Source organism: Tachysurus fulvidraco, chromosome 8, assembly GCF_022655615.1.
Source record: "Tachysurus fulvidraco isolate hzauxx_2018 chromosome 8, HZAU_PFXX_2.0, whole genome shotgun sequence".
In the NCBI taxonomy this organism is placed as follows: Eukaryota; Metazoa; Chordata; class Actinopteri; order Siluriformes; family Bagridae; genus Tachysurus; species Tachysurus fulvidraco.
Window position 1 is genome coordinate 6859458 of NC_062525.1, and position 21510 is coordinate 6880967.

General features: G+C 37.3%; 1 protein-coding gene across 7 annotated transcripts in view; it reads right to left on the reverse strand.

Annotated features, from left to right (window-relative positions):
* Window positions 1-21217, reverse strand: part of ryr2a (ryanodine receptor 2a (cardiac)) — a 160382-nt gene extending 139165 nt beyond the window's left edge. For all 7 annotated transcript variants that reach the window (XM_047817486.1, XM_047817485.1, XM_047817484.1 and 4 more), the window contains exon 1: window positions 21030-21217. In XM_047817486.1, coding sequence (XP_047673442.1) covers window positions 21030-21077 — 48 coding nt within the window. In that variant the 5' untranslated portion in view covers window positions 21078-21217. The remainder of the gene's footprint in view (window positions 1-21029) is intronic.
* Window positions 21218-21510: the final 293 nt, after the last annotated feature.

Sequence of the window (21510 nt, forward strand, 5' to 3'; positions counted from 1 at the left end):
ATCTAGGGCTGGGCGATATGGCTGAAAACTGTATCACGATATCAGTGTTTCATATCGGTCGATATCGATAATTACTGATATTTATGACCCATTTAAAATAAGGACCAGGAGAAAAATATATTACATTTAAACATTTTTATTTTAAACTTAACCTTCCTCTTATCATAATACCTTCATTAATACAGAAATATCAACAACCATGTAAAACTCAAATAATTAAAATGTAAACATAGGTCTAAAGTCACAATGAACACTTAACAATTATATCTTAACATTTAAGGTGCAAAATGAAAGAAAATGTAAGAAATGCTTAATAAAGTGTACTAAAATAGTGCAAAGTGTTAAATATAAACAGAGAAACCTGAGAATTTAGTGCAAGTTTAGTGTGAGGAAGTTCACTAGCTGTTCATCTCCTGTTGAATAAAGTGTTTTAAAATATGTGCAGTGTTTGGTAAACATAAATAAAACTGAGGTAGTCTGAGATACATCTGTAATATAAAAAACAAACCTGATGCAGTACAGTAACATTATCTGAAATATAAAACCTGCAGAAATATGAAAAAGTAGCTGACTTTTCCTCTTTTATTTACAATAAATAAATTTTCGGCTCATTTTCTGCTTATCAGTTGCCGGTTACTGAAGAGGAATACAGCAGACCAGCACGAGACAACGATATGGCACAACCTCTGTTTTCTTCCGACAAAGAATAATAAATATATCGAACGTTTTATCGAACACATTTTTTGTTAATATCGATCACGTGTCTATCGCGATACATATCGTTATCGTTTTATCGCCCAGCCCTAAGTACATCTTAGTCATGCAACACTGTCTACTAGGCTTATATTCAGATATTCTGTCAAGCCAGTGAAGCTTTTATTCACTAATTAGGCACAGAGGTATACAGGTCTTTTAATAACGGAATTCGAAGTCAATAGCTAAGATTTTCCTCCTGCTGTGAGAAACTTCACATAGGGGAGCCGTAGGAATAGGGAGACAAAAAGTAAATGATCATGAAACAGACGGCTTGTAGAGTTGTACTGGAGAGACACAATCTGTTTAATTATAACCAAAATGATAGCGGTTCTGTCATTATTTACTTTGCAGTGAAAGTACATTTTCCAACTGTTCTACCTAATTAGAGTAAGAAGTAAGAAAATATAATGTTCACAATTCTCCCACATTTGCTGAATAGCAGGAGGATTCCATGTCAGAGTTAATACATTCGATTAACAAGTTATCTACTTGGTGAACGACAGGTCATATCCCCTGATAACAGCATTTGAGTCAGTCTTTGAGTCTAACCTTGAGGTCCTGTACCATTACTATTTTTAAATAATGCTGTTTGCTATATAAAGCAGCAAATAAATGATATGAAATCTGATACGGCTCTCCTTTTGGACAAACCTAATTTTGGGATGCTCATGGCTATTGAATTAATAAAAAATAGGTAGGGTCTTTGGAATATATGTTTCAAAAAATGTTCCAGATTTAGTCTTCAGGTACGCTTCATATTCAGGATAGATAGCATAAAGTAGCTACTGAAAGTGAGCGAATAAGTGAGTTCCTTTTAAACCTCCAAATTGTGTCAATATGAAGTTTTTAAATCTCTTCAATAATGGATCAGCACATTTGTTCATTATTATATGAGCATGCCCTTTAAGTATCTCTAATATTCATAATCCAAAATGAAAAACTTTCAGTGGTACATACATTTTTGGTTTACCTCAACTGGATAAAAAAGAGGAAAAAAGGAGGAAATTTCTTTATAGTTTGACTATTACTAATTTTTAGGTCATAACACTGTCATTGCTATTGCTGGTGCTAATGCTATCTTTTAGCATTTCTCTGTAGGCCCTTCTGGTCTGGCTGATCATGTCATGACTCAGCCCAGACCTTGGTCACGTGCAGTTGTTTGTTTATGTTCCTCATCACGTGTCTGCCCTGCCTTCATCTGCTCCTCCCTGTCTACACACATGTTTACTATTGTGATCACCGTGTCTATTTAACTGTGCCGCGTTGCTTTGTGCATCGCGGAATCTTCTGTTGTCTTTGTCCTGTCTCTAGTCCGTGTGTTGTTTCATGTCCTTTTGTTATTAAACCCTGTTGATTTGGCTATCCTGCGTTTGGGTCCGCTTCCTTACCCCATGTCATGACAGATCACATCAGTCACTGATTAGACTGACTGAAATTGGTAGACTTGCTTTTTGTTACTTTTTATAAAATGGACCTCCCAGTTTAAGAAGGATCTGTACTTTGCCGGTGTTCATTGGACAGGTCCATTGTCTTAATGACAGCAGCACTGATCTAGGCCCAGTTTTCATATTATTATTATTATTATTATTATTATTATTATTATTATTATTATTATTATTATTATTATGAGTAGTATTAGTAGTAGTATATTGACTTGGTTGTTGTGTTGTGGTTTTGGTTGTTTTATTCTTTTGTTATGTAGATGTGACATGAACACACCCTGAATTTCATTATGGCAATGCGTTTAAACAATATTCGGTGGTTAGACGGGGGCTCTAAGACTAAGTCACTGATTTGGCAAATTCACACTCACACATTTTAGTGTTTTGTTGTGCTTTAATGTATTTGTTTGGTTAATACTCTTTACTCGCTCACTCGTAAAATCGGATTATTGAATCATGACATCACTCTAGGAATTTTGTAATGATCCTCAAGTGTAGTTGTTAAACCTTTGTTTAAAAAAAAAACAGCTGTGGGAAATTGTAGAACGGTATGAATTGAGTGGTACAAATAAATGACTAAGAAAGATGAGCTTAGAAAAGAGATAAGACAAAAACTACCTAATATATCAAAATGGGTAGTTATAGCTGCTATTCATTCGGCAATTCAATGCACTTCTAGTTTACTTATGGGATTATCGTTTGAGCAGCAGTAAGAACTAGTTACATTGCAATTCTTATGAGAAGAAAATGTGAAAACATGAGCATGAAATAGCAAAGCTTAAAAGTGATGATTAAATTAAACAGCATGAAATGGAGTTTGAAAAAATGAACAAAAATGATCACCAACTCTTTCAGACCTGGAGAAAAGGTGAGAGACAAACACATGCCGAGGTTACTATAGAATTAGAAACATTTTGATCATTGGTGAGCCACATCTAATGTATAGCCCTTCAGTGAGTTGTGTGAAATGATGATTATTGAGCAGCTAAAAAACATTGCCCCTAAAAATACTGCTGTATATATTAAAGAAAAGAAAAAGAAACTTTGTACTGCAGCCAAGCCACATCTGTAGCAGATGATTTTGTGTTAACGCATAGAAAACGATCTGTTAATGATAGTTGGGGAAATTATAATCCTAATGTGAAATGACCACAAAGAAATGATTGAGTATACAGGTAAAGAAAAGTATGATACTGATTTGAGGCATTTTTATTGGCCGTTATTTTAGAAGGACATAGCACCGTTTATTAAAACATGTAATACATGTCAGTTGACTGGAAATCCTAAGCAGACCATAAGAGAGGCTCCGCTGTGGCCGGTGGATCAGCCTTTTGAGCATCTTTTAATAGATTGTATCGGTCTATTGACTTCTTCAAAGTCAGGAAATGAATATTTGTTGAACATTAATGTGTCAGAGTATTCATTAACCAGCTGCATTTGTGATAAGTAAAATTATTACTAGATTAACCCTAACCTTAACCCAAGTCCTGTCTCAGTTTATTTCCACTTTTGGTATCCCTAAAAGGGTAGTTGACGTGACATGGCTTTTTCACTGTCACAGGAGATAAAACATAATTTATTTCACATTTTCATAATTTAGAATACTGTAAATGGTTAAACAGTTTCTTGTTTTATATGAATTTGTTGTTTTAATACCCAAGTTATTGTTAGTTTTTTAGAACTTTGAGCCAAATCTCAAAATTGTCCTATGGTGTGACGGTAGACAACATTATTTCATAAATATTACATTTTATAAATAAAGAAAATAATGTTTAAAAATCTTAATGAACACTCCTGGCATAATTGTGCAAGTGTCTATTTCACTAAGTGGCCATCACGTTTCATATACATACATTTCTAAAAGTGTAGGAATTTCATAAAGTTTGTCACAGAAAAAAATGTCCTTTGGTGTTATGCAAAAAGCTAATTTTAATTTGGGCAATATCATGGACAACTACATTTAACTGAAAGGCCCCACTCAAGGTCATGTGACTGAAGACCCCTATGAAGGCCATGAGAAGTGCACATGGTAAGTATTTCTCTCAGAATTGTTTAAATATTTAACTATGTTTTTTTGTCCTTTGGTGTGACACCCCACAAGGAAAAGTTTCTATCTATTCTAACTTCATCTATTCATGGTGAAAATGATTCTAATTAGTACTTTCATGTAAAATAAATATCACTTTAAGAAAATAATGTTTTAATAATATGAACAATTCTGTCTCAAGTATTTATTTTATGTTATTTAAATAATTTCTTAGTACTTTTTAAATGTCACACCATAGGACACATTTACAGTATTGTTGAGTGAAAAAGTGAAAAAAATATGCGAAGTCATTGACAAAATGAGTGACCAGTACTATTTTCTGAAACTGCAGTTTTCATACTCAACAAATATATTTATTTTTTTCTTAAAAAGTTATGCTTTCCAAAAAAAGTACTTTTTCTTGGTCATTTGTCAACTACCCGAAAGCATTCAGAGTAACCAAGGAAAGAATTCCATGTCCAACATGTTTGCAGAGTTATTAACACAACTGTGAATTCAACATCATAATCCAGTGCATACTATCCATAGAACCAGGGCATGCTGGAGCAATTCCATAAAACTTTGAAGACTCTCTTGCTTGCATATTGCATTAAATTGTACTGGGACTGGGAGAGCTTTTGTTAGCTGCCTGGGAGAAACCCCAGTTTGGGGTTTAGTGTAAATGAACTAGTTTTTGGATATAAGGTACACAGTCCACTTTTTTAAACAAGCATATAAAGGGCAAAGAGAGACTTAAAAAAAAACTGCTGGACTGTGAACCATTGTTAGCGTGTCAAACATCACGAGAACATTTATAAAAAGCTTAGACAAAGATGAAAAAGCTTTTCTGTTGTCAGTCAGAGCAGCATGAATTTAATCCAGGTGATCACTTCTTGGCATTGCTTCCTCTACCTGGCTCCCTGTTTTGTGCAAAATTTGCAGGGCTGTTGTGTGATCATTATCTGACCTTAATTCCCTAGGTTGACTGTAAATTGTCCTAAATGTGATTTTGCACGAGCAACACTTTTCTATTTGGGAAAGGAAGTGGGTCAGGATAATGTCTGTCCTTTGTGTGCTAAAGTACTTGCAGTAGAAAGTTTCCCTACTCATTGTACTAAAAAGAAGCTACTACCGTAGATTTTGTCCCAATTTTGCAGTCATTTGTCTAATGTGTTAAAGAGCTCTGTTAAGTTTGAATGAACCTTGCAATGTCAACAAGCATTTGAGAAGGTAAAATTGTCATTGTCTGCTGCTCCTGTGCTGATCATCCAATTAACTATTTCTCACATTAATTTTACTCTCATCAAATAAACTACTCTGTTATTGAGAAAGAGACACTTGCATTGATGTGGGCTCTTCAGCATTTTTAATGTTTATGTGGGAAGAGGGGCTCCAATCATCATCCACTTTGATCATAAACCATAAAAATGGTTAAAGAGATGGATACATTTCTTTGCAGCCTTATAATTTGACAATCAAAGATATTAAAGGGGCTGATAATGTGTTAGCAAATACCCTTATAGGTGGTAAGAACGCCACTGGTTCTTCTAGTGGCAGTTAAGCGAAGCATAAGGTCAATTTCAAATGTTAAGTGTAAAAATTGTGAATATGTTTTTTTTACAGTGTGTGTGTTATGATTTGGTTGTTGTGTTGAGAATTTGGTTGTTGGTTCCTTTTGTTTTGTAGGTCTGACTTAAAACGATAACGATATGTATCGCGATAGACACGTGATTGATAGCGATATAAAATGTGCTCGATAAGACGTTCAATATTTTTTATTCTTCGTCGGAAGAAAAATTAAGTCAAGATGCTCACTCTCTGGTAACCTAGCAACTTGGGGAGTGACACTCTAACAGCCAATATGTAACAGTATCATGTTTGGTTGCGCCATATTGTTGTCTCGTGCTGGTGCTGGATTCCTCATCAGTAACCGGCGACTGATAAGCAAAAAATGAGCCGCAGCGAGCGAAGAAATTGTAAATAAAAGAGGAAAAGTCAGCTCGCCAGTATGGCAGTTTTTTGGATATTATAACTACGGCTGAAACGATTCCTCGAGTAACTCGATTACAAAAATTAATTTTAAAGCTCACGTCAAGTTCTTGTTCCGTTGTATGAAGCAATATGCATTATGCAACGTGATTATGCAGGCTACCGGTAAGTGAGTAAGAAAGTATTCTTATAACAACAGTTTTATGCACAAAATACGGGGAATGTTGTCCCCACCAAAGTCAGATAAATTATGTCCCCACCAATGTCAAAATCAAACTTTCGCCATTGACAATGTCAATGAGCAAAGAGAAGAAACAAACAGGAGAAAACGATAGAAAATGTACAAGTTTTGTTACACTATTAGAGCGTCTGTTTTCAGCAGCATGAAACATTTCCTCAAAGCGCAGGGCAAGCCTTAATTCTGAGCATGTAGATACCTTTTTTCATTGCAATCACATGCTCCTTTAAAGACTTTTAAAGCACACATGTAGAGAGAGAGAGAGAGAGAGAGAGAGAGAGAGAGACTTTTATATTCTGATTAATATATATGTATATGGTTAAAGCACTCGGTGTGACACCATGCATGGCCTCTAGGTACAAGTTACTGTCCATGTTTTTTTGCCTCTTAAATACCACAAAGCATTCCAAATTAGTCAGTAAAGGTTTGTTACGGCTGAGCTGTAAATTTTGAATCTTTTAGTTCTGAAAGTTAAGTTGCATGACTTAAAGGCAGTATTTTTGTATTATTATTACTATTTATTTTAATGTATGCCTTAGTTTTGATACTTTAAAAAAGTAATTTGAAAATAATTAATTTTTTTGTTTTTGCATCTCAGAAAAAGGTTCATTTAAAATCCAGAATGTATGACACTTAAATGTACTTAATTCTTTTCAGTTAACTTTGTCATTGTTCACAGTACAAGTACAGACAGAGAAACAATGGGTATCTAAATGTTTATTTTTGATAGAAAATATTGTTGTATGCATTGCATACTATGCATTTAAAAAATAAAAGTTCATTTTTCTAAAAAAGAAAACCAATTTGTTATTCATTTTAAGAGACCCATCTTATTTTCTCTTGTATGTTTAATTTTGCTCTGTAATTAAGCAAAAATACATTTTATCCGATTACTCGATTAATCAATGAAATTTTTGGTAGAATAGGCGATTACTAAAATATTCGATTACTAAAATATATTTAGGGCTACAGCCCTAAATATAAGTCTACAAAAATAAGTATGATTAGAGTAAGAATAAATTGAGTTACTTTTTCATATTTCTGCAGGTTTTATATTTCAAACAATGTTACTGTACTGTATCAGGTTTGTGTTTTATATTACAGATGTATCTCAGACTACCTCAGTTTTATTTATGTTTACAAAACACTGCACATATTTTAAAACACTTTATTCACCAGAAGATAAACAGCTAGTGAACTTCCTCACACTAAACTTGCACTAAATTCTCAGGTTTCTCTCTGTTTATATTTAACACTTTGCACTATTTTATTACACTTTATTAAGCATTTCTTAAATTTTCTTTCATTTTGCACCTTAAATGTTAAGAAATAATTGTTAAGTGTTCATTGTGACTTTAGACTTATGTTTACATTTTATTTATTTGAGTTTTACATGGTTTTTGACATTTCTTTCTTAATAACTGAAGGGATTATGATAAGAGGAAGGTTAAGCTTAAAATAAAAATGTAATATATTTTATTTTAAATGTAATATATTTTTCTCCTGGTCCTTATTTTAAATGGGTCATAAAGTTCAATATATATCAATATCGACCGATATGAAACACTGATATCGTGATGCAGTTTTCGGCCATATCGCTCAGCCCTAGTCTGACTGGAATCGAGTGTGACTTGAACGCAAGTAAATTTCATTATGACACCATATCTAAACAAAATGCGGTAGTTAGACTGGCAGTTTGCCAGACTCACGTTCCAGTTAGTGTTGTTTGGTTGTGCTTTCCTGTATTCCTTCTGTTAATACTCTCCACTCATTTACAACAATTACTGATCAACATTGTTCTATTGATTATGGCTGTAATAAATTCTTTTTGAACTAATTCATTGTGTTGTGCCCCTTTAATATTGCATCTTTGAGCCAGGTCTAACAATTATTATGATTATTATTATTATTATTCCTAGAACTTAATTTTACACAAAACACTCAGCATAATTTGAGCTTGTTTTTGAACTCTAAAGGTTGGCAAGCATGAATAAAAGGAACTTATCAATATGTTGTAAATAGCCTAGTTATTTGTGGAGAACATAAAGATGAAAAGCTGAGAGTGGTTTATCCATACAGATCTGTATTTTATGTGCTTGTGTGTGTGTGCTTGTGTGTGTGTGTGTTTATGTTCATCCCACCACATGTGGTGTAATCAAGCACTCAGTGTTTTATTGATTTTCCCTCCCTCACCCTACACAATGACCTTCATGACTTCAAACACTTCAAACACTAAGGAGCAACAAACCAAGAAGCAAACAGATGAGCCACTGGCATGCTGTGGCATGATACAAAAGTTTGAGGAACTTGTCCCTGGGACAACCTTGGACCAGCCTCCATGCAACACACTATCAAGATCCTTAAGACTGATTTAGAAAAAAATGGGTTCATTATTGGTTGACAGAATTGTCAAGTCCTAAACACCTGGCAACCATGTTTTAGAGTACAATATTGAGTTACTCCAATAAAAACCTGTTAGGTGTTTTGTACAGTGAGTGTGTATGCAATAGACACACATGAATAGTTATCTATTGCATCTAATTTAGAGACTTAGCTGTTCATGGGTTCTTGTCACTTATATACTTAATAGATGAAACAGTTGTGAAGCTACGATTTGACTTTTATATATTATTTTTTCAGAAAATAAAGGCCATTTAATGTTAAGGGAAAACATTGGGCTATATTAGAAACACTGAAAGCTGCTGAGAAACCTCATAAGCTCTCCAAGCAGATATTGTTCTATAAGCAGACAACACAGTAGATGAATGGTCACTAACAATGCTAACAAGTCACACGTCAGCTAATATTTCATGTCTGGAAAAGGCAGAAGGATGACAGATAGGGCAATCAGGACTCGCAGCCAAACAGACAGACAGCACGCAAGACACATGGCATGCATCAAAATGGCAGACGTTCTGGAGGGTAGTGAGTGACGAAAAGCATTATTCATTACTCCACTGTACTAAAACCGGGGAATGCTAATGGCTCGGTTTTCAGCTTAGTGTTTCGACGCTGCAAACAAGATTCCGTTCAATTCAATTTATTTCAAGTTTATTTGTATGGTGCTTTTTACAGTTGACATTGTCTCAAAGCAGCTGTACAGAACATAAACATAGAACAAAAGGTTAATGTAAAGAATAATATAAAGATTAATAGAATACAAAATTCAAGATTAATATTAGATAAGAAGAAGAAAAAAAAAACAAATTAGCAAATAAGCCAATTCACTGAGTCACCGATACAAGGAGTAGAATCAGTGTTTGCACGCCTGATACACGATTAAATGGTAAAAACATCTCGTCAGGTTTGATCACCTTTCTGTTATGTCTTGTTTGGGACTGGGTGTTAAATGGCATTGATCTTCCTCCTCTCAGCAAAGGTCACCTCAGTTCACAACGTGTGTGTTGGAGTGGACACATTACTTCAGACAGAACTGAAAGGTCAGCTTCAAAGCTCAACACACTTCAAAGGATCAAAGTCATTGTTGCTGAATGAGGATAGGGCTGCCATGATGGACACACACGTACATCACTGTCCTCATGCTGTGCAGCCTAAAACTCACCTGCACACACCTGACATTTGTTACGAAATTGCAACAGGTTTATTATGTCTCTGTTGTATATCAACTAATCTATTCTCACCAAAGACAAAAAACATCTCTGTTTATATGTTTAATCCAATGTTGTACTTTGGATTTGGGTATGCTATGGAAATCCATACTCCTACACCATATTTTACAAAGAAATCAGAACAATCTATATGGCCTAAAAAAAGTTTGAAAGTAGATCATTTCCAACAGGCACAACGTTTCTTGTCTCTTTCTCAATAACAGAGTAGTTTATTTGATGAGAGTAAAATTAACGTGAGAATTAGCTAATTGGATGATCAGTACCATCTGTATGAGTCTGATTTTGTTCGGCGCACAGGAGTAGCAGACAACAACAATTTTACCTTCTCAAACGCTTGTTGACATTACAAGGTTCATTCAAACTTATCAGAGCTCTTTAACACATTAGACAAATGACTGAAAAATTGGGGAAAAATCTAGGGTAGTAGCCGATATAAATCTCTTCATGGCTTGACCTCAAACAGCATTTTGTTGGCCATGTAGTGCACTATGTAGACACTATAACAGCATTATGTTCTACCCTGTTTAGGCAAAATGTATAGTGAAGAGGAGGCCATTTTATTTTGTTGCATTCAAACTGCTATAGCAAATACTTTAAATCCAGTCTCGCATTCAGAGAAATAAAAAAAGTGTAAATGGTGTAAATGGCATGCAAGATAAGCAGGGGTATAAACGCAGGATTTGGCAACACTATTCATATGAGAAACAGATATACAGTGGTTGGACAATACACTGAAACACGGGCCAACAGAGTCTCCATGCACTTGATTCCTCATAGCTAAACTTTTCCAAACGCAGCTAACTGCCCATGAAAATTGCAGTACACAATGAATGACTTCTCTCATTTTAAACTGTGAGAAAGATAACATATGCTGTGGGAAGCAATGCACCTGTATCCAAGAGGTAAAGTGGTTCGTCACCCCATAGACACATAAAACATTTTTTTTTCCGTATTATTAGGTTTGAACCGATAGTATAAACCTTGCTGTTACCATGGTAACCACATTAAAAAGACATATGTGATTATTCACCTGCCTTATCAAAAGCTGTTCTAAACAGGAATTCATAAAGCATAGCCCAGTCTCAGAGAGCACAGAGAGATTTCACTCGCTTGTCTAAAACCCCTTGAACTCTTGGCGTTTTTCTTGTCTGATTTAGTATTTGGCAATTCCTGATATCAACATCAATCAGATTAATCCTACCCCAACCTCAACCCAACCACCCCATCTGAGCCCGCCACACCCCATCCCCAATCCCCCAACCCCACCCCCACACCACAAACACACACTACGTACATTAAAACATATTCATACGAACTCACAGAGCAATATCAATAGAATACGAAATTAATGCACAGGTACAAAATACTGGCACAGACACAAACAAATACACACACAAACAGCATGTTTATACCCCAAACCCCCCACCCGTACACACAACAGCAACAGGAATCATCTCCAGCATTGCAACTCAAACTAGTAACCCGCCATGAATCCGATTATCACACTTATTACATAATCTCCAACAAAATCACACTGTGTGTGTTCAGCTCATTACAACAAAATTAGAGCATTAGACATTAGAGTTGCGCAGCACGACTGACAACAGCCACCCATCGGTCATTCTGGTCTGCACAGCTTAAAAAGCAAAGGCGTTTCCAGCGCAGTTACAGTCGTCCATCTTGTGCAGCCTGTAGCTGCAGATCAAAGTGTTTGTGCAGCTCATTACACCAACATGAGGAACCACAATGAATAGAAATATTTCACTGTTAAGTAAACTATATTGTGTTTACAGCCAGCTGATGCTGTGGAGATGAGTTAATTGTGTATCACATCTAGGGTCACCGAAATGCAGAAAAGCTTGTGAACATGAAGATATACAGAAAGAGAGAGAGAGGGGGGGGGGGGAAGAAGAGATAGAGAGAGAGAGAGAGAGAGAGAGAGAGAGAGAGAGAGAGAGAGAGACTTGAGGTGAGTTTAAAACAAATAAAAATTTAAAAAAAATAAGAAGGAGAGGTGGGCAAAATTTCCAATCGGGGGAAACCAAGCATGTTTTTAACTATTTCTTTTTCTTTATATGCTAAAGTCTCACCATCGAAAATGTCAACCAGAGATACGCTCAGCTCATAAAAGAGACTTTCTGCTCGCTGCTTGACAGGGCGGGCCAAGCTCGAGTCACACTTTCTTCTTCAACTGTAAAACAAACGCACAAGAAAGGGTGACATGCAAACTGAGCTCTAAATTCTGCTTATTACTGTGATGTGCTACTGCCTACTACGGCCTGCTCCCTGTGTACCGCATGTGTTTATGAAGGGTTTGCTCATTATTCTTGTCAATTTGAAACTTAACGGTTTGATTACAAAATAGCACCTGAAGTTATAAAACAGATAGAGCTATAGGGAATAAAATCAAATTAAATCTATATTTATGCCATTGGACAGACGTCCTTATTCAGAGTTTCGTACAAAAGTACTCTGAAGTCTCTATCAATGAATACATCGATACTGGTTCACTAGGTCACAGACTAAGAATACCACCAGTCTAGATGTCTGTTGGGAGGTTGTAGAGCAAGAATAGCACACACAGTTTTTTTTTTTATTATTGTTTAAATACATGTGCTAGTTTAAGTATTTTCAAATGACTCTTCCTAAGTATTTCAGGAAGAGTCATTTGATGATGACTCAGCTGTTTTGACATCATGTGGAAGTTTATTCGACCACCTACAGTAGGTGCCAGAGCAGAGAACAGTCTTAACACTTCCATACTTTGTACCCTGAGAGATGGTGGGATTAGAGCAGCAATACTAGAAGATCTGTGGGAAAGTGGTGCAGTGCGGTGACTGAAAAGAGCTTTGAGATAAGAGGATGCTGGACCGTTTTTGGATTTGTAGGCAGGCATCAATGTTTAAAATCTGATGCATGCAGCTACCGGAAGCCAGTAAGGGAGGGCAGCAATAGGGTGGTGTGGGAAAACTTCAGAAATTTGAAAACAAGTTGTGCAGCTGGATTTTGTAAAGGTTATGTTGCACTCAGAGGCAGACCTGTAAGGGGCGAGTTGCAGAAGTCCAGTCTCAAAATGACAAGATACTAAACAAGCACCTGAGTGGCCTGAATGTGGATAAAAATGGCAGAATTCTTTCAAAACTGTAAAGTAGATACCAACAAGAGGTTGCCAAATTAGCAATGTGCGGGAAAAAAGGACAGCTGATTTTTACATGGATACCTCAAAATTGCATGCAGTGGCCAGAGGAGAGATCAGCAAATTGGCAGAGAGAGAGAGAGAGAGAGAGAGAGAGAGAGAGAGAGAGAGAGAGAGAGAGAGAGAGAGAGAGAGACCATGGGCATCATGTCAGATGGACAGATGGAGGGTGACAGTATGAACAAATCAGCACACACACACTCAGACACACACAGAAAGAGAAAGAGAGAGAGAAAAGTCAAGTGTGCTCTAAATTAATCACATGCATTGCATAAACAGAGGAATTTTCCCTATGAAAATTCCTCTGCTATGCTAAGAATGTGTTCACATCACACACATACATACACACACACATACACACACACTCACACATAGAGCCAGGAGGGGAGTGGTCTCTGTGTGACTGCTCACACTGCAGAGGAGGTCGAACTGCTGCAGTACTGCGTGGGTAAGAGAAAGAAAGAGAGAGAAATGGAGAAGAGAGTACGAGAGAGGGAAAGTGCACATGCACACACACACACACACACGCACGCACGCACACACACACACACACACACACACACACACACACACACACACACACACACACACACACACACACACAAACAAAGAAGCCAAAAAAGCATGAGTAATGGAGAGTAGGTTCCTAATGCACAGTCTGATCGAGGTCTCCATGGAGTAACGGTTAAATGCTGTTGGTCACATGACACATGCCATGATACATGTGAGAGAGAGAGAGAGAGAGAGAGAGAGAGAGAGAGAGAGAGAGAGAGAGAGAGAGAGAGAACACAGACAATGAGAAAGAGATGGACAGTACATCAGTCAGGTTTTCACTAGGGTCTCATTTCTCTGTCTTTCTCCCTGAGCAATGTCCATGGATAAGTTTTCATATTCACAAATGAAACGAATGGTGGCACACCTGAGAGCCCAGTCCTGACTGTCTCTACACTCGGGTCTGATCCTGGGCTTGTAAGGGCTCTATATAAGTCTTTATAGGCTAGTTATCATAGGTTCAAATAATCGATTGTGTGGTTCGTACTTCAATTACTTCGTAATTCAAACGAGGAGCTGATTACATGTAAGATTTTCAGCCTTGTAGGTTTGCACAGACAAGCACTTTTTCACAAAAGATTAAACAGGAAGTACTCTTGTGAAAATCTGAACCAATTACATCACTAAGTGCGCAGTACCGAGAACAGATGTCTCCGATACCTGATGTGGCACGTGCCTGCGGTTCAGTTTCCCAGATCACCTGTTTCAATGGCGTTGGTGGTAGACAACAGCGTTTAAACATCACAAGTTGTGCTGAATGTATTTCCGTTTAAGATACATAAATACAAAAGAGAAAGATTTTTGCGTTTCAGGAAAAGCCTGTAGTCCGAAACATAAATAGTAAAAAATGTCACCATGTGAAAGGTTTCCCTTGGGTTTCACACTCTCTAGCAATGCAGCATGACACAATTCCTGTGTGAAGCTAGACAATGACTGCAGCAGTATCCCTTTACACACACACAACTGAGTCTGTATGGAGAAAGAGATCGGCAATTGAGATACTGTATTATAGCAGGAGAGACTGAGCTCGAGAGAGAGAGAGAGAGAGAGAGAGAGAGAGAGAGAGAGAGAGAGAGAGAGAGAGAGAGAGAGAGAGAGAGAGAGAGAGAGAGAGAGAGAGAGAGAGAGATGTTACGAGTATAGTGTTCCCTTACAACAGTGATAGATCAAGGCAGCACTACAGAACATCTATATTGCATTTACACACAGGCACACACAGGCACACACACACACACACACACCCTTAATTACAGTGTAAATCAGAGAGCCTCTGCAGTGACTTCAGTAATGAATGTGGGATGTCACACAATCTGGGAGTTTCTAGTCCAGACAGAGGAAGGTGGAGCTCTCTGAACTCTTACTCTTATACCAATTGTTGATGAGGAGAGATGAGGAGTATCAAACATTATAATTAACAAAAAGCTTAGCCAGAGTAGCAGTAGACAGTTTTTTTAATACTCCAATATCTTTTATACCACAAACACATAATGTTAGAACAGATCATAAACACACACAGCAAGCATGTCTTAATCCCGACTCTCTTATATTCTGCATCAATCGCAGGCTTAGTTACTGCCAGGACAGCATTGTTGTTCTCACATAATATATAATAGCGGTATTAAACAAAATACCAGCAGTGTTTGTAAGCAGTATTTAAAAAAAATGGCATAAAGCAGTAGGTGTAAAAGACCTCAGGATTTTAAACCCTCAGATGCTCTGCTAGCAAAAATAACTGTAGACTACTCCATCAACTACTATTCATTCAATGTTCTGAAGAGTAAAAACAAGATGACATCATCAAAGGAGTGCCTAAATTCTACTGTTTACGTGTCACGTGACAATATACAAGTAAGAAAAAAAAAACAAGAAGAAAAATAGCAGCAAGGACAGCGAGCAAGCGAGTGGAGAAGATTCTGAAGAAAAGCAACAAGATGGGATCATTACAGGACTAGCAGACTGGAACATGCTCGCTCTGTCAAGCTTGTCTTCATCCATATGTTTACGTTTATTCCTCAGACAAGCAGAAATGTGCTTTGCTATGAAATGTAGGTGGCTTTTCAAATGTCTGGTGTTCCAAAGCTTTCCTTATCATAACAGATGGATGTTACATAGGACATGAACTCATATGTAATGCATGCAATAGTGGTGCAATAAAAGTGAATACTAACTAACTAAATAAATAAATAAATATCTGGTTTTGGTATTCCACAAGAAATATACATTGAAGGCAGTGATAACATTTATTTAGCAGTTTATGATGAAGGTATTCAAACTGCTAGGTGAGAGCAGGTAAGGGGTATGATGCAAAATCCTGTAAATAAACATAAGACTGTATGAGTCCAGTCTTTATCCTGGTCTGAACAGGGATATATAATCACAATTAAAGGTGGATCAATCTCAGAACACAGGTGACACTGGACATGGACGTGTAAGGCATCAGAGCTTGTTCACCTCTATGGAACTGCTGGGCCAATAAATAGGCCATCAGTCAAAGATATCCAACATGGTCTTCCATCTTACCCTACATTCACACTAGTGGGGGACAAATTGCTTGTGTCGCTTGAGGTTTGTCTCTTTTTGGTGCGGAGTGAGTTACTATTGTCGCTCATGGACATATTCGGTCTGTCCAGTTCTGATGAGAAAGCGTCATATTCCAAATGTAGTGGACTGCATATGCTGAACAACAGTATATGGCCCATTTGTCTCTATTATTGGAAACAATTATTTTAATTTAATTATTTTGAGCGACATGTGCCAGGTGTATTCATATTAGCTATTAGCTACTCTATCTGTGTAAAAATGATTACTGCTCTTTTCTTCATTTTAACACAATATGATATATGACACAGCATGACGAAAGAACAGTTTTACCCGAGAAATTTCTGAGAATTAATGTACTATGTGTGCCATGAATTTAGTCCGAAACTGTGTTAGTCTGATTTATATATTTGTGTACCTGACCCTGAACATACTTTCCCCCTGACCCTGATATAGAGCCTTTTCTACTGACTTCATTCCTCCATCATTAGGATTTTGTAGCATGTTTTTAGTTTCGAATGTAGAGAGGTTTACATCACATTTAAAGAATTCGGCAAACACTCTTAACCAATTGAGGGTTAAAAGCCTTGCTCAGGAGCCCAGCAGTCTTGGGACTTGAACTCTCATCCTTTCAATCAGTAGTCCAACACCTTAATCACTAGACTATCACACCCCCCACAATCTAACTCTGTGTTCAACCTAGTGAGTAACAAAATGACAGACGACCGTTCAGAACATACTAAGCATATCGATTCATGAAGCTAGTATAATGAATCTAATGGAACTGAGACTGGAGTGCATCTTTATACGTCTATGCTGTAAAATGACAATTCCAAATGACTGTCTCATATAATTACATGGACCAAATGTATTGTTCGTTCAGTATAAAATGTTTAACCTCCCCTCCCACCACTTTGACTCTTATAATCATAATCATTATATAATAATCTTTGACTTCAACTTTGACTCAGAAAAAAAACAGAAATAAAGCTTGTAACTGTGGATTCCTCATATCCTATCATACTTGACATCAGAAAATGTGTAAAAAACCATTACTGAGAAAAAGCTTTGGAGGAAGTGCAGAGATCATTGGTGTCTCTAGACAGTGTTTTCAGCTAGTACAGTTAGCTTGTTCAGCTCATTTGCTAATAGATATTAGCTAGTACAAATCCTGGCATGTCATGTAAATTGAAAAGCTAGTTTTCACACAGACATGTGCATTATTTAATGTCTTTAGTCAGAAGACATTGTATAGATAAATAGGTATATAGATACATGGGGGTGCCTGTGCTATAGGCTTTATACACTTACTCATCTGAGCTAAAAACACTAGCAGTAAATGATTATGTACCTACGACAACAGCAGCTCTAATGCCACTGCTAGAGACGAGAAAGGCTCACTAAGTAAGTACTAGTCACTTACTAGTGTGAAAACAGATCATGCTGTTGCAAATTGTACACAAAATACCAGTACAAGTCCAACCTCTTGATAAGAATTAGTCATCCTGCGATATGGACGATAAAGCTGATGGTGCGTTTATGCACAGCAACATCGGCATCTCACACATACATCTCAAAAAAAGTATGGTGAAGGGTGGAGTCCCAACTCTAGACTAGGAAAAAAAATGAAAGAAATAAGCTTCCTCCATAATATAGGAGTGGTTTGGATACAGAAGTTCAGATGTGAATCGAATGTCTGTGATTTGTAAAGTGTGTCAAAACCTGTACCGAATAATGGGTGCAAACGCATCAAATTTGTTCTACAACCTCAAGCAAAAACACAGACCAGAATATACGCAAGCCAGAAGCCAGAACAAGTAACATTAAGCAAACTGCTTTAATTCTGTAAGGTTGCCAGTTGCTCTCCCTAAGGTAAAAAATAAAACGCTGGAAGAAAATGACAAAGGCATTTTGTTTAGTAAATGGCATGTTGCCAATCTGAACTGTTAACAAGCAGGGATCCAGGCTAATGATCCAAAAAAGTGGACTGTAGATACAATGTGCCGTCAAGAAAATACAGTACCTGTAAAAAGAATGGCGCTGTAGTGTTTGTATGGCTCTCAAGTCTGTATACTGATGTGATTTGTGGCCAAAAATATAGCATTTATAGTTACCAAGTTCATATTGTCCTTTATATCATTCCTGTTTATAAACAAACAAACAAACAAACAAACAAATAAATAAATAAAGATATACTATGGGACATGACACAGAAGTTCTAAAATGTTAGTGATAAGAATCATTTACTGATTTCTATTCAGTTATTAAATTTATTGGACAAACGTACTGAACATTCAGTGAAGCATAGTGATGCATGATAGTCTGTTTACTAACTGTAACTCAACTGTAACACAACTGTGCTTGTTACTTTCGTGTAACTTTGTGTGTCTTACTTTGTGCAAGACACACTTCAGAAAAGAGAAGGCCATTACACAGCTCACGTGCGCTGACATTAAATGTGTACACTAGCAACGAGAACTCAGACATCATCAGATCTGCAAAGACTAGCAACCTGAGTGATCAACCGTCAGCGTTCTTTAAGCAAGAGAGACAATCCACACACACACACGCACGCACATGCGCACACACACACACACACACACACACACACACACACACACACACACACACATTTTTCCTGTGAACTGCTGAACAGGCATTGTCAGTGAGCTATCGTAACAAGGCTGTTATTATGGCCTATAATTGACACGGATGCACACAGGGTCACGTGTGACTATAAATAATCTGGCTTTGATCCATGCACCAACCCTTACAGCACAAATGACAAACCTGAGACCTGTTACACATGCCAGTTAATACTGTCGTGTTGAATTAGTGAGGAGATCTTCATCTAATGAAATGTTTAGAGCTGGTGAAATGCGGCACAGCAGCACTTTTGCATTCGTATCTAACAGTGTTAATTAATTAGTCATCAAATTTCATTACTGCATAATACGAGACAAATTATGGTATCTTAACCCTTTTGTGCATAAATTATTTTTGAGCGTATCCAGATTCTTTCTGATTTCCTTTGCATGATATGTGAATTTTGATTCTCTCTAAATATCTAACTACGATTTTGTTACTGTTTTTTACAGCAGGAATGAACACAGATTCAGAAATCTCGTGATTTACATTCATTTACAGTGATGCTCTCAGGTTATCTGGAAGCGGTTTACATCATTTACAATCAGTATCATTTCCTAATACATACATATACGACATTATTACATTTACTCTCCATGAATGGGAAAATTACACATGAAACGGTTAATTGTTGTTGTTTTCTAAGTCTAATCATTTCAAGGGGCAGTTGAAGCTGATCATAATTGTGTTGTCCATCACTTGATTACAATCATACCTAACAATTTTCTACTCCCTCTCCCTCTCTCATATATATATATATATATATATATATATATATATATATATATATATATATATATATATATATATATATATATATGCCGCTCCCAGTGTCAGAGTTCCTAGCCTGATCCCCTGATCCTTTCTTCTGACGGTTCTATATAGAGTTTGAAATTTTAAATTAACATTTTTAAATTAATTTGAAACTTAAATTGTATATATTCATTTATTTATTTTTATCCTTATTTCTTCTTCTTCTTCTATATTTATTTATTTCTGTTTCCATACTTCTGTAAAGCTGCTTTGAGACAATGGGAATTGTTTAAAAGTGCTATAGAAATGAGTGAAATACACAATGTTCATGCTGATGGACCTTTTTTGGTCATTTCAACCATGAAGGTCTTAAATCGGTGCTTCCAATTGAGTGTAAAAATGGTCAACTCTTCCAACTCTCTTCATCTGTACTGAAGTAGAGTGGCGGTTGAACACCTCCAGTGTTGCGTGAGTACGTTCCTAGCTGGCTGACTTCACACGAGTAAGACGCGTTCCTGCGATGTGACGGATGAGGTCTGGCCTTCCGTCCATCGCTTTCCTGTACCGCTTATCCCATGCACGGTTGTGGGTAACTTGGGAACTTGGGACCTGTGCCAGGGGACTTGGGGCACAAGTCTGGAGACCCTAGACAGCGTGCCAACCAGTCACAGGGAACAATCACTCACATACATTCACACGCTGCAGACAATTTATGGAGGCCGTTCAGCTGATAAAGCATGACGTCCAGGGACCCAGAGAAACCTCCAAAAGCACAGGTAGAACTCTCAGGTGCTGTTGGTGCTAACCACCAGTCCTTTGTTCCTCCATCATCAGATGTTTTATCTCCATGAAACTTTTAAGCTTACATAAAAGTCATTTCCATTGAAACCCCAACCGTGTCTTGTGTTTTAAAGCTTTATGCACACTGTCTCCTGAGCGCATCCTGAGTGTGTGTGTGCGCGCGTGTGTGCGCGTGTGATGCTCTAAAGGAGTGTAAACGGCACTGCATCATTTTCTCCATGCGCAAACACGCATCGCGGGCGCGCGCGCTCGTGTGCGCGCGTGTCTACAGCAGAGATCCTAGTCGAAAATAATACAAAAATATTAGCTGTCAGTTAAACCACACATAAAAAAAAACGCGCGTCACCGACACACGCACACGTACGCGCACGTACACCTCTATTTAACACGACGAGCTCCTCGTACACTCTACATTATTAACTGGTCCATAAAGCTGTGAATTAAAGCCCATGGTCGTACTTACGGTGCGTAAAAACTGGATTTCGTCCTCGCCTTCTCCGCCCTCGGCCATGGTGAAGCCGCAGCAGGGGAGAAAGACAGAGAGACAGAGGGAGAGAGAGAGAGAGAGAGGGAGAGAGAGAGAGAGAGAGCGTTCTCAGCGCCCGGACCCGTGATATGACTGAGCTACACGGAGGAAAATATAACGGAATAATAAACGGGCGCTGATTGGACGACAGGAGCGTTGAGTGGGCGGGGCAAGGCAGGTGCGTACAGATTGAGCCAATAGGAAACGCAGCGCCCTCTGGTGACCGTTAAATTTTTAAAAGTGTATAGTTTGTAATAGTTTTAATTGTTTTAAAATCTAACGGCTATAACGGTTTCTGCGCGAGACGGTGTTTAATGGGACGATGTTGCAGTCAAAACCCAAATAAAAGTGTTTTATATTAAATAAAATTGTAAGTATGTGCATGATATATAATTATGTATATTGTGGAACAAAAAGT